Here is a 14,561-nt window from a genome sequence, read left to right on the forward strand (position 1 = left end):
TCAGGTGGCATCATCATCATCCTCCAGGTGGTAGTTGAGGGTGATGACTGCACTGATGAACTCTCCCAGCTCCACAAAGTCAGCCGTGATGATGTTGATGCCACTCTCGCCAGGCCTCTGGGCTCTGATCCATTGCATCATGCCTGGCAAGGCCCTGGGAGGATACGAAAAGTGGTGGAAGAAGTACTAAGGTTGCAATATCACATTGCAGAAATACTCTGTTACATGTAAAAGGCCTGTATTAAATATTTTACTTCAGTAAAAGTACAAAAGTATTCACATCAAAATGAAGTACAAATTACTCATAGACACATTTTGAAGACATTTCTAAATTTGTCCAATTCATAAATTCACAACATTGCGTTGTGAGCTTGCAGATTAGCTATTTTCAAATAGCTGAAGTAGATATATTAAAAATCTGCGCACACTCACACACATCACTGTGAAATTGTTATGGGTCACATGCATGCGTGAATACACACAAGCACACTTGCGCATGTGTACAACATGAACGCAGACACACCATATACAGCACCCACCATATACACACACCAAATACAGCAGCACACACATTCGGGCATGCAACCGCACATTTACCATTTACACGTGACCAAAAAAACACTTTGAGCACAAAGAATGTGTCTTCATGTTTGGATTGCCATCATTCGTAGCAAGATAGCCTGAATGGTGATGTTTGAAGGACTGTGAGGGACCGAGCAGTCAAAGCTTAAAGAGGACACAGGTTTTCAAACTCAAAGTTTGTTTTAATGTCAAAAGTAACAAATAATTAACAAAAGTTTCAACAACTAAGTGGTAGGGCCCTTGAGGTCAACATAACATAACTTAAATGAAAATAATGTTGAACCAAACAGGAAATGAACTCATGAACAGACTTGTTCAAATGACACATGAGGGAGACTTATATAGTGATGGACCAAACCAATAAATACACAAAGGGGTGGACAGCAATTAGAGCCAACTGGAATCCCTAAACAATTCCCAATTTCCCCCTTCTCAATCAAGTATGTTGGTCTGGCCCTTTGCATCACAGCTGACTCCACCCCCTGCCCCATATGTTGCCATTTTCAAATACTGATTGTGTATTATGCATTATACTATAATATAATCATTGCAAATGTCAATACTAGAGGTTAGAATAGAATGCAAATGTGAGTGTGGGTTAGAGGAGTCTTATCTCACTGTGGGGCTGGGATCACAGCCCTCACAAGGACATAAAATGGATGGCTCTGCTGTTGGCTCAATTCAAAATGAGGGATATGGAGAGAAAGAGAAGGACGATAATAGGAGTCCCCTTGAAGTCTAGCAGCTAGCTGTTCAAAAGACGTCTGGATCAAACACCTGGAAACGTTGTGCAACCCAACAGGACCCAAATATTGTTATAAAATCGAAACAATTCCAAATGTGTTTATCATCATCATATCATCGCTGATACGTGTATATATAGTAAATTAAAATTGGGTGGACGGTGGGCATCAAACACCTAATATATAAAGTTAGGCCTGAGTTGCGGCCTGAACATACAGTACAGTATGGGTTGATGTCCACCCACTGCAGGACACCAAAAACGTGGAGACAACTTTAAAGTTAATTTTCAGGCCACTGAGACACTGCCAAATACATCAAGAGCTGCCAGCCAACAAATTGATGCTGTGGGAACCAACACACAGGCATCGGTCACGAGAGCGTCCCATACCAACATAAGTGGATGTACTTAAGAAAGATGCAGGAGCGCAAAGTACCAACGAACTGGCCAAGCTGTATGGAGAGCCGGGATGACTGGAGGCGATGATGGAGGGCTTGTCTGAGGACGACCTAGAGAGACGAAGGGTCAACAAAGTGTTACATTACCTTTCTGTGATGGTTTCTCTCAGTCCACTTGCCACTCCTTTCATCACAGTGCTGGCTTTGGGTGTTAGGACCACTTGAGAGACAAAGAAGTTCCCCTTCCTCCTGCAGGAGATATATTCAACATTTATATTTTGTCATGATCTCAGTTACAATTGTATTCCCAAGAGGTAAAGTAAGAACAAAACAAAAGGAAAAATAAAATGAAGAAATGTTATTCTAACAAATGTCCTGGAAACATCAGTTAAATTCTAGATTAGCCATTTTTTCTGGGAAATATTTGGGGAACATTAACCGAAAAACAAATGTGATTTCATGTGAATGCACTTCAGGTACAAGCTTTTTTTAAGGAATGTTATTATCATACTGCAGTGCTTTATCTGATACAATGACCTGACTACCCTTGAACACATTCCTGTAATGTTATTACTCAAAACGCTGTGATAATATTATAGCGACGGTTTACTTTTAACGTGTTACTCGCTACTTACCAACACTGTTTGGCATGCTAACATACTGTACATAATTTCACAGAGTAAAATGTTGGCGCTGACCTGCGGTCAGTGAGGGATGCCTGGAGAAACTGCACCAGCTTCTCTGGGTCAGTGGTGTTGGCCCAGGGAGAAGGCATCATCTGACCCGGCCACAGGAAGGGCACCTCCAGAGCCATGGGGTTGTGGTAGAACACCAACACCTGGTAATCCTTCTCCCATACATACTGCAGAGTCACCTGGGGATATAAGGGGAAGCCGAGAAGCTAGGGTGGATGATTTGGCTAAGATGCAGACATAAACACACAGTAAAATACTACTTTCTTTGTGATTTATAATTGTATTAGAAAAGTGTGGCAGTGTCAACATGCCATTTTTATTTTCTTTTTCTGAAACAGAGACAGCAAACAAAACACAAACACCTAGATACAAGTAGATACAAGATAAATACGCCTAGAAGCCCACAGCATCACTGATTGAATAAATAGAACTTAAGAGAAAAGATTATATTTGTCACTGTTAACAGTTTTTAGTTTTTTCTTGTTTATCACATTTATATAACTTTCTTATTATATGTTGTATTTGGAACATTTACACTACCTGTCACTATTATGTTTTTCATTTTATATCACTTAATTACTCATTATCTGTCAATGATATTCTGAAGTTATGTCATATACAAAATGCCTAATATAACTGTATTAAAAAAAATAAGAGAAAAGATTATCCTCTCTATTCCACACCCCATCCAGTAAATCATTGCTTCTCAGAGCCGGAAAACACCAACAGACGCCCAGCAAAGGATGATACTGACCCCATTACAAATTGTATTTTCGAACTTATCCAGCAATTTCTGAGAATCGCTCTAAAACAGCCAAGTGGCCAAGAGAGGTGTACCACAGTATCAGCACAGGTGCAGAGGTGGCTTTCCATTCCTTAACCAGGAGCCTCCTCCCTAACAAAAGGGCAGTTTGAATCCAATCAGTTTTTACCCTTATTATTATTATTATTATATTAGATTTTAAAATCTGGAGTGTAAAAAGATCTGAAGTACTGAATTGCCTTTAGTCTTCACTTCCTGAGCAAAAAACTGTACTTTCTTTTTTTCAAAGATTGTGCTGTGGATTATATAGTTAGCCGTTTAAGGTCAGCTGACATACTTCCTGTGCAAAGACGACCGGACAGAGTTTGTCTCCAAACACCTCCTTTAGCATGGTGACCAGCTTCTCATGGTGCATGTTTTGGACACCATAGAAGTGGTTGAAGTCCAGGAAGACCACTTCTCTGGTGTGAGAGGAAAGGAAACTACTGATCTGATCCAGACCTTCTCTGACCTGGTAACACACACACACACACACACACACACACACACACACACACACACACGCACATCACATGCACGCACACACACAAACACACACTTGTATAATTATTAATTATACTTGCAAGGACATCAAAAGTTCAACATAGCATTTTTAATGCCACTTTAATGCCACTGCACCTCCAGCCTCCAGGGTACTCGGGTCAACCCCCCAATTGCCCCTTGCTGTCCCCTAAACGAGCCAAAAAACCAAAGGCGCCTGGGCCTTCTCAGTAATTGCCCCCAAACTCTGGAATAGTCTCCCACTACAGATCAAATCCAGCCCAACCATCGACAGTTTTAAATCCTCCCTAAAAACTCACCTTTACTCCATTGCCTTCAGCTCCGTCCTGTGAATGTTTTAAACCTTTTTGTAATTAGTAGGCTATTTTGTTGTTTCATGTTCTTTAAAATGTTGTTATATTGTATTTTTCTATATATTTTTGTATTGCTAAACGTTTATTTAAATGTTGTATTTTATGATGTAATTTTTATATGGAAAGCACTTTGGGTCAACTTCTGTTGTTTTTAAATGTGCTATATAAATAAAGGTGACTTGACTTGACTTTAACCATTTTTAAAGTTTTAACCACTTCAACCCACATCTATCTATCTATGAAAACGTTCTATAAATGCATCAAGTCTCTGTGTGTGTGTGTGTACGTCTGTAATCCATGTAACTCAAGAACCATTCGCCCCGCCGACTTCAAATTAGAGTGCAGTGCCTCGGTGTCGAGTCGGTCGGTCCCACGGTTGTCCAGAACCGCCACAAAGGGCCTCTGCCCGGGCTCTGGACAGGGCCCCTGGCCAGCTCCATATATGGAGCTGGCCTGTTCTGACATCACAACACTCCATATTTGGGCATTCCTGACACAGAACTGCATATATATGAATAAAGGGACACAGAGAGACAGATATAGAAATCTACATATATGGGCATAAAAGGGACACAGACAGGTAATCTGACACGGGTACAACGGGTATTGCACGGTAGACAGTACACGGAAGCACCTGGAAGGAAGTAGACTAATAGGGGATTCACACTGAGACAGACTGAGTCCGTTTGATTCGAACCGTTCCCAAATACGGTTGCCTGGCCATGATTCACATTGGCTGAGATTCAACAGCGCACCCAGGTACACTTCATTCAATGTATGTGCCTCAGAGGGGCGCTGTGGACTATGGGGCTTTGGGAGACAGAAAATGTCATGTCACAGAAGAAGAGTCACTTTCAGAGTTTAGAGCGAATAATAAAGTTTGGCTGTGTTCCTGACGTTGTCTTGAGCTATAATAATAACATAACAACAATACACAACTAAAGCAGTGTGCACTGATGGTCTTAAACAGCGCAATGTAAGGTTGTCTCTCGTCTGTTTGACGGTGACGTCACGTACATATCCTTGGTATGTTATTGTTAACAGTGATGTCACTGACTAACCCTTGGTATGTTTGTCCTAGCTGAAGCGCATGTTTTTTTAGTTTAGTTTTTTTCCACGGCTCGTGCTGTGCTACTCAAACACTAGAGGATTATCAATCATTCTTTGTCAACATTCAAGTAGAACTACCAGAAGTACAACCCAGGTAAAAAAAACATGTCATTATAAAAATAATAAAATATGATTATAGTTCACTTCCTCCTCACATTGCAGCGATCCGTATCCGAGACTTGATGCGATCTCGGGTACGGTTGGGCAATCTGTTCCCGGGAATGGTATGCATCATTCACACTACCACAACATCTGCAAAGTGCGCATCCGGGACCATAGTGTGAATCTGCCCTAAGAAAGGAGAGGAGCCAAACTGGGAATGGGTTCCCAGATTGAGCAAGGCACAACACTAACGGGAAATGTTATACCTGCATTTTACTTTTAAGGTTTCTCATTGGTCCGAGCACTACTCATGTGAACATAAAACATTAAGTCATTAACATTTAGAATGTAATTAATTCCTATGCCTCAGTGTTTTTCCTGCTTGTACCTGTACAGTACCTGTTCCTGTTGTACTTGTGTGCTTCTGAAGATGTCACAAAGGGAGGGCCGATTTAATACCGTATTAGTCCGAATTGTAAACAGCACGACGTACAGTCAGACATTACGACTAAAAGGATAACACAAAAAGGTCAGGGGGACTTTGTGGGCCTTTCTTTATCAATGTACCACCAATAGTATGGGCACACACGCTCGCACGCACACACACACACACACACACACACACACACACACACACACACACACACACACACACACACACCACACAACAAGGCAAGCGTCACCACACATGTTACATTACTACATGCATGCTGAACACATCAAACAGATCCTCTGTACCGACCGTGGCACTGAAGAGCCCGTGGGCGAAGTACAGCTCGTTGTCTGGATCCCGTGGCTTGGTGGAGATGCGTAGGTCAAAGAAGCGGACCCCAGCCTCCAGCTGGCTGATGAAGTTCATAGTCTGTGTAGCTAGCCACTTCCTCATTAGCTTCTTAGCCACCGTGCCAAAAACAGAGACAAAGTTTTGCACTGTCTCCGGCTGCTCCGGACCCACTGGAGAAGACTCATCAATGTAGAAGCTGAATGAGTCATGGGAACCTGGGGGAATAATAAGGAAGTATGTATGTACAGTATGTTAGTTGCAACTTGTGGAGGGAATGTGAGACTGTGTGCAGGTCTTTGTTGTACAGTTTGTAGCATAGCTTGTGAATGAGCTAAGAGACCTTTTGGTTGTACCGTTTGTGGCAAAAGCTTGTAAATGTCTAAGTGAGACCCACACAGAAGAAAACCCTTTATCTGTACTTTTTGTGGTAAAAGCACTCAAACTTTCTTTTCCTACTCCTTAGCCCCCTTCTCTCTTCTTCCCTGTTTTTTCCTGGAAAAATGACACGATGGGAACTATGCACAAAAACAATGACACGATGGGAACTATGCACAAAAACAAATTCCACACACTTTTTTAACCTGTAAAAGCAATAAAGCGCCTTCTGATAGTAGTCCATTAATCATTATTTTTTTGAGGGGCGCTAGCCCCTCCTATGCCCAGCTTTCTGGGTTTGTGTGAACACAAACATTGGCTTGTGATTGGCTGCTCACCCCATAGCGATGATTTGATTGGCTGAGCAAAGTACATATTGAAGATAAAAGTGAGGGCAGAAAAGTGAACACACCAAAAGTGATTGGCTGGAATGACATTTGTGATGATTTGAGTGGCTGAGCATGGAATGTGATGTATGATGATGTACGATGATAAGAGTGCCCCTCACTTTACACAAGTGTGATTTTATATATTATTTTTTAATGTGAAAGGAATCGGCCACAAAGAATCAACAAACACATTTCACCACCAACAGCAACCCACATTGCAAATATTTGTTTGCCATTATATTTACAATATAGCCTTCATGTGCATAGACAAATTCACATCCATACAATTTTTTGTAATTATGCAAGCACCTTCTTGAAATGCTTCTGGTCAGTGGAATGACAAGAATCACAAGCTTTGGCTACAGTGGCCACGATCAGGTGCAGGTGCCACATCTACCGCGCTTAATGGAATCTGACTTTTTACCTGCCGACTGTGAACAAAACAACCTGTTGTACAAGTACACCTGCGCATTCCCTCAGGGACTCACATCATGAACTCTACACATCTCATGTACTCAACAGCACCACACTACGTCATACTAAGGGACCACAATGGACACAAGGCTTTTTTGTGTTATGTTGATTATGGTGGGTCAGATGTTTGTTCTACAAATGTATCTATGTGACATGTGATTTTGCTTAGAGAGAGAGAGAGAGAGAGAGAGAGAGAGAGAGACAGAGGCGTTACTGCAGAGTGACGTTCACGGGTCAGTGTAAGTGAAGTGTTATTAGTGGCTCCTGGCAGAGATTTGACCTTTTTTCATTTTCAAACGTTTCAGGCAAAGTCTGTCCGTATGTATCCAAAAAGCTTCTCTTGCTTATCTCTCAGGGCAGCTATCTTTAAATGAGGTCTTATTAATGACATGCTCAGATATTGTAGTATCATAGTATCAAGGGCAAGACCACCAGATTTTGGAACAGACTGGGTTGAGTTGTGCTCAACAGGGTCTTCTTTCCCCACTGATTCTGCACGCCCGTTCCCTTGGCTGTGGTTTAGCTAGATAGCAGGTTGGGGCAGTGGGAATCTCGTTAATCCATTCATGCACCTGTCACCAGTCTGGCCTGTCAACTGAAACATTTAACTTGAAACGGACTTGTTTTCTTCCATGCTCTACCCGTCTGAAAAAATAACAAAATAATGGAAGGCTTATGCAAAAACAAATTTCACCCACTTATTTACACCTGTAAATCTGTGATGTGACAAAAGGTCACACTATTGTTTTGCAGGGGTGACATCTTTGTCACATCATCCCTGCAAAATAATAAAAAGACCAGTCGAGTGCTCCAGTATTTTATTTGGGTAGTCTCTCCTGAAGTGCCCAGGTATTATTCTCTCTGATTCAAGTTTTCCCTGTTGAGCATCGACAAGCCCTTCTACCTTCAATAGGCTGAAGCACGCTGGACTTCACTTTGTACCTCTTTTTTTATTTTCCTCTGCCAACCTAGGGAGAGGAACGGACAGACCTCGTGCTTCCTTCAATCCATCAGAAGTCCAATCCGCTTCTTTTCAACGGACAGGGGGGAGTATCCCCAGTTGGACGTAGTGTGTGGAAGGAACACGTTATTCCAAGAGACCAGGATTACGGCATGTTTTTGTGAGGGTACCTACCCTAGGGTAGGTTCACAAAATGAACATGGAAACATGCAAACATGCCCCCAGTGGGAAATGAACCCAGGACCTTCTAGCGGTGAAGTGACTGCATGCCCCCGTACCTTGATTCTTGAGATATTTGATTGTTTACAGTATTTTGTTACGGATCCTGCCTCCTCCTGCCTCCTCATAACATGATAGTAAGCTCTGTCATGATTTTTACCATCATAACATCAACCATAATTATGGACATCCCAAAACAGATCCCAGACAGATGTAGCAGTTTACTGATCCAAGTAACTCTACATTACGCTTTACAATGAACCTGATTTATTTTTGTGAGTGAGATAAAAGATGATCAACATGAACTATATAAGGTGTCTCTAACCTATGGACTATTATTTGTTTTTATCAAGAGACATTTCCATTCTGGTAGTGTATAACGCTGAAGAAGGGTTAGTTTTCTGCCCACGTTATTTAAATAGTACCTGAAGGATGTTTTTGTGGTTGCTGGCAATTCATTTGATCTTTTTCTATAGCTTTAAATGCACAAGTCTTTAAAAACATTGCTTGCTTTTGAAGCCTCGTCATGGCATCTATTCTACAGTATATGGAGGTGCTCCCCACCCCACCCCTGGATATGGAAAGGCCCTGAAGCTGCCATAATGCTAAGGTCAATGCTGAAAATGACCTGGTGCTATGGCAACCAGATATCATGTGTATCTACAGTATCTCAAGGTTGGGCAAGAGGTAAAATTGGTAGGCCTGTCACAATTATGACATACAAATAATATTTTATGCATAATTGTCAAAATTATTTCCATGATAAAAATGTTCATGTTTTCAGACATTTAAAAATCAGACCCGAGATATCTCGTAGTTGGCAGACAGCTGGTGTAGAGGGAAACTACGAGAAATCTCATAGTTGGCATACAAAGAATTACTCATTAAGTAAAAAGTAAAATGTCATAATCGTGACACGGTGACAGCCCTTATAGATAGGCGCCTCTATCAGGCGGTGTGGATCAGAACCTGTGGAAGAGGATGGATTGGACTGCACCTTATTTAAATGACAAAGGGAGAAAAGGACACACATGTGTGTGCATACACATTATGCATTATGCTCTCAATCTCTATTCCTCTCTGTCTACTAATGTCTGACTATTGCACGGACACACATACAGAGCAGTGGGCCCACACTCCTATAAATATTCACATACTGTACACAGCCACATCTCTAGCGTGCGCGCGCGCACACACACACACACACACACACACACACACACACAGACACACACACACACACACACACACACACACACACACACACACACACACACACACACACACACACACACACACACACACAGTGACCTTCAGCGTAGTCTAGAGCCAGGTCATGGCAGCCAGCCCAAAGAGTGACCATAAGCAGGTTAGACAGCTGAGTCAAAAGGCAGGGAGGCTGTAGCAACTGTAGCATTAGGATCAGAAATAATGGCAACCTTACCAGAGGATGACCTTAAAACGGTCAGAAAAACTGTCTAGCTCCCCTGAAGTGGGGCACGAACATCCTGATGGGCAGATGCACAGAAAAAACATAGAAACAGAAAGAAAGAAAGCGGGCACATGGTGATCCAATAGGGAGCTGGCGTCGGTTTCCAGCGCCAGTTTTATCCGCCCCTCTATGCCAAGAAAAGCTTGGGTACTTTCAGGCTATCAGCCTTTGGGGGGGTTGGCAAAAGGGCCTTTACAGGCAAATAGATGCATCCTGCATCCTTAGACTCACTAAATTGACAAAGAACGCAATCATGTCATCCTCCGGGGGTCCTGGGATGCAATACTGTACGCATATGTGGCCCCCACATTAATTTTGTGCACAGACCAACAATTTGTCCACTTCTGCAGTCCGCACTGCAACTGTCACAACTGTGACTGTCCATCAAAAAAATCAATGCTGTGCTATGAATAGAAGACTACGGTATTTCTCTAGTGGCAAGTGCAAGGAATCTTGGCAGGATGTGTACCTAGTCAAGCACTTAAGGGCCATAACTGTCCTTGGGTATGTATTTGCAGCTAACTGGAGATTTGAATGGATAATATCATTATAGAAAATACTCATAATAATCATTTCACAAAGTCTCCATTTACTATCCATTTGCTGCTCTTTAGGTGCGTTCAGACTTGAATGGTTAGAGTGGCGCGATTGTATACAAAGTCAATGCAAAGACGAGAATTGTGCAAACGGGCGTGGCGCAACCTGGCGCAACACAAACGGACAAACCAAGGCGAATATATATATATTCAAGTCTGAATGCAGCTTTAGAATCATCTTCACTCATCTCTCTCTCTCCCATGAGCTCATGGTGTTTATATCTGAGGTTGCATCCCGCCTGTTCAGGGGGCTTAAGTGGCAGGCGGGTGATCTAACCACATGGGTTTGATAGATTCACGGCTAAGGTCCTGACCACTTACTTACTCCTCTTCGTCCCCTATGTGACATAAGGCTTCAATGAGCGTTCTCCATTGCATCCGATCCCTGGCAGCATGTTGCGCCTCTCCCCAGGACAGGTTAATCTGTTCCAGCTCCTGCGTCACAGTTCTGTGCCAGGTGGTCTTGGGCCTCCCAGGTTTTCTTTTGCCTGGTGGTTTCCATCTTAAGGCCACCTTTGTGATGCAGTCCTGCTCCATCCTCAGTACATGTCCTAACCATCTCAGGCGTCTGTGTGTAATGTCCTTGGTAATGCTCCGGCTCCCTGTTTGTTTGTACAGTTCATTGTTTGATATTTGTCTCCACCAGGCCGAAGGCATGGAGGGAGAGTATGTTTTGCACTCCGTCCGTCCGTCCGTCCGTGTGTCCGTCCGTGTGTCCGTGTGTGTGTCCGTGAGCAGCTAATCTCCGGCACCGTTAACCCGGTCGATGCCAAATTTTGCACACACACTCCCTGGATGCCAACGATGAACCTCTGCCCCAGAATTTCCAGAACGGCCTGTTATAGCGCCACCAGGAGGCCGCTTTGTGCAAAACAAGTTTTTGCACAGTACACCTACAGATTTTGTCCAAACATCGCGCAAATTGGTACACAGTCTCTCTAGAGCCATTCAACAAAACGGGTCTTTCACATTTCTCAGACTCCATCCTGATTGGTTAAGATTGGCTTCCACATCGCGTGATTTCCGTGAAATTGTGCACTCACATTCCCACTAGGCCGAGGAAGAAATGCCACATGAACAATTTCAACTCAGCCTCAAGGTGGCGCTGGCGCTATAACTGGCCGAAAAGTGTTTTTACCTCTAATTTACTTTTGTTGCCCTTTTATCCAACCACCAGATGAAGGCAAGCTGCAATGTCCTACATTCCTATCCTGGTGGAGACCTGTGCCCAGAAGGGCACTTTTTCTAGTTTATTCTGCGGTCTGAGGCATCTGTTGTGGAACACTTCTATTCTCCTAGTGTCCGTTTTGACCACTCTCCAGCTCTCAGAACCATACAGCAGAACAGACTTGACATTGCTGTTGTATATGAGCATCTTCGTTTTAAGGCTATATTGTTTTGATCTCCAGATGGATTGGAGTTGGGAGAAGGCACCCTGAGCCTCTCAATGAAAGTGGTGCTGGTTCCCGTGGGGGCGACCGACCCCATCGTAAAACACACATAGTTTTGTCAAGGGGGGGTGTGGAAGGCGATTCCTTTATTTTTAAGGAGCAGGCGGATCGGGGCTTCTTCTGTATTTCTTGAGGGTAGTCATTATCAAGAAACAATCTTTTGCCATTCAGTAGGACAGTTTTTTTCTTCCAAGCTGTATTACGTACCAGCTCTTTGGTCTTGTCCTCCAGAAAGCACATGATGATTGAACGGGGGGTGGCGGTGGCTTGGGAACGAGGGATCTGTGGCAGCGCTGTATGCCCAGGTCAATGTCCAGTGCTAACTCAGTTTTTATGAAGTTATTAATGAACCCAATCATGTTATTCCCCTCGCTGTCTTCTGCGACGTTGTATAAACGCAGGTTCTGGCGTCGAGACCTTGTTTCTAAATCCAATACCTTCTCTTGCAATCTCTCGTGGTCTTGTAGTATAGTTAACTCATTATTTTTTTTGGCGTCTGAGCTCCATTCCTCGACGCTCGCTACCCGCCGCTCTGTCTGTTCCGCGTTGTCCACGGTGCTTTGTAGGTCGGTGACAAGCCTAGTCAGTTTGTTGTTGAAGTCTTCTTTGAGGCCTGCCATGTCTGCACATTTGCTTGGAAAGAGTTTCTTTAAAGCCCTCCAACTCCTTCCTAACTTCGGTCCTCATGGCTTTTATATCCGCGTGTATCAGCTCCATACTTGATTGTAGGCACGCCATGGCGTTTGGCACTGGTGCGTTTAGCCCCGGGTCCACGTTGCTGTCGCAACTCTTCTACGTTGTTTGTTTGCCTTTCTTTTCTGATCTGGTGGTCGTTTTATCACTTTTAGCCTTTCGTTTGTCTCCCCCTTCCATTTTTGTGTTTATATTTCGGAATATAGTTAGTTTTTAGGGGAAATAAAGTAGACCTTGCTGGGAGCTGTTGTTCTATGCTGCTGCTCTCGTTGGTGTCATACCAGAAGTCCAGGGGATGCTTCTTAATTCTTATGCGATGTATTTTCTACTACCGGCCCCAAAGGATCACTTACTGTGCATTACAACAAGTGCTCTCCCTCATCAGCTTCAAACCGTTGGCCTAAGGTATGCTATTCATTGTTGTCTCTGGTGAAACCATAATGCTGCTGGGCTCCCTTTGAGTGTGTCTTTATGTGTGTGAGTTTTTGAATCACCCTGTGTGGATTCATTCATCTTGAGACTGATCTGACGCCATACTTTCATGGGCTCTTTCTGTACAGCATTAGCCACTGAAAAAGCCTCTCTACTCCCAAAGGATATACTGTCTGATTAAAATATATATCCAGTCTCATGCAAATCTGCATGGCATGTATGCATGGCAATCTGATCAGGTAATCTGTGGGGCTGTGATCACGATGTCTCTGATTTCAACTACCAGGTTTCAGTTCCTGGACAGATTGCCTATCTTTGACTATATTCATTGCAAACAAGCTAAATATGGTAGGTGTCACAGTGCAAAGGCAGGAGCTTTATGACCCAATAGCAGACAGATGAGCTTCAATGCATTTTTTTTTTTTTTTTTAAACCCTTGACAAGGAACTTGAAGTACATAAAGTACACTAGGAGTTAAATCATGGGTACACGAGGAGAACACTACTGACACAAAGTGACGAACTAGCAAGGGAACTGAACAAACAGGGGAGTATAAATAGACAGACTAACTAGGCACAGGTGAAACAAAAATCAAAATCAAGACAGGGATTGGCTGGGGGACTAAGAGGACACAGGTGGAAAACAAAGACTAATCACAATACAGGTTAGACAAGGCAGGGGCAGACAGGAAGGCACAAAACAATACTACAAAATAAAAGGTGAAACTGGAACTAAGACACAGGGAAAACACAATACTTCAAAAACAGGAAGACAACAGAAAGGTAAAACAATAACAAAAACCAAGAACGTGGTATACAAGAAAACATAACAAGTCACGGACCGTGACAGTAGGAAGTCAAAATTAAGACACAATCCCACACATTAAGAAGCAAGTGCTAACAAATAAACAAAACCCTAGCAGCCACACATTGCATTCTAATCCACACTCCACAGATTAGAAACGGCACATTCCACCAGTAGACACTGCTGCAAAGCCTGTTTGCTGACAGTGCCACAGAGAAGCAGGTTTATCTGTGGCAGCCCACCTGTGCTGATCATTCCATTCTTTCTGTGTCGCCACAGTCTCAACCACAGCCAGCCAGTGTGTACTGTGGCACTCACCACTTTACAGTAGCAGGTCCAACAATAGCCAGAGCACAATCCCATTATGTCCATCACTCGTCAGCCTAGAAAAGACTCATATTTAATTAGATTACATCCATTTTGTTATCAAATGTTTTTTTATTTAAGACAAAATAGCACAATCAAACATGTTAACACCATGAATGAATAAAGAAAACAAAACAAGCAATACACATACAACAGCAAAAGAAAAGGAACACAAAAACAAACAACAAACAATCCCACCCACCCCTCCCCCTGGGACCA

The 14,561-nt window shown here is 43.0% G+C and overlaps 1 protein-coding gene across 1 annotated transcript in view; it reads right to left on the bottom strand.

The window, feature by feature from the left end:
- The window catches only part of plcxd3 (phosphatidylinositol-specific phospholipase C, X domain containing 3), a gene marked incomplete at its 3' end in the record, with an annotated part of 18,156 nt that continues 3,595 nt past the window's right edge, over positions 1–14,561 (bottom strand). The window contains exons 2-6 of the mRNA XM_083783820.1: positions 6,049–6,305; positions 3,518–3,691; positions 2,421–2,596; positions 1,870–1,971; positions 1–154 (exon numbers count right to left, since the gene is read on the bottom strand). Coding sequence (XP_083639946.1) covers positions 1–154; positions 1,870–1,971; positions 2,421–2,596; positions 3,518–3,691; positions 6,049–6,305 — 863 coding nt within the window. The remainder of the gene's footprint in view (positions 155–1,869; positions 1,972–2,420; positions 2,597–3,517; positions 3,692–6,048; positions 6,306–14,561) is intronic.

The sequence above is a fragment of the Protomyctophum parallelum genome (assembly GCF_964188405.1).
Source record: "Protomyctophum parallelum genome assembly, chromosome: 15".
Classification (NCBI taxonomy): Eukaryota; Metazoa; Chordata; class Actinopteri; order Myctophiformes; family Myctophidae; genus Protomyctophum; species Protomyctophum parallelum.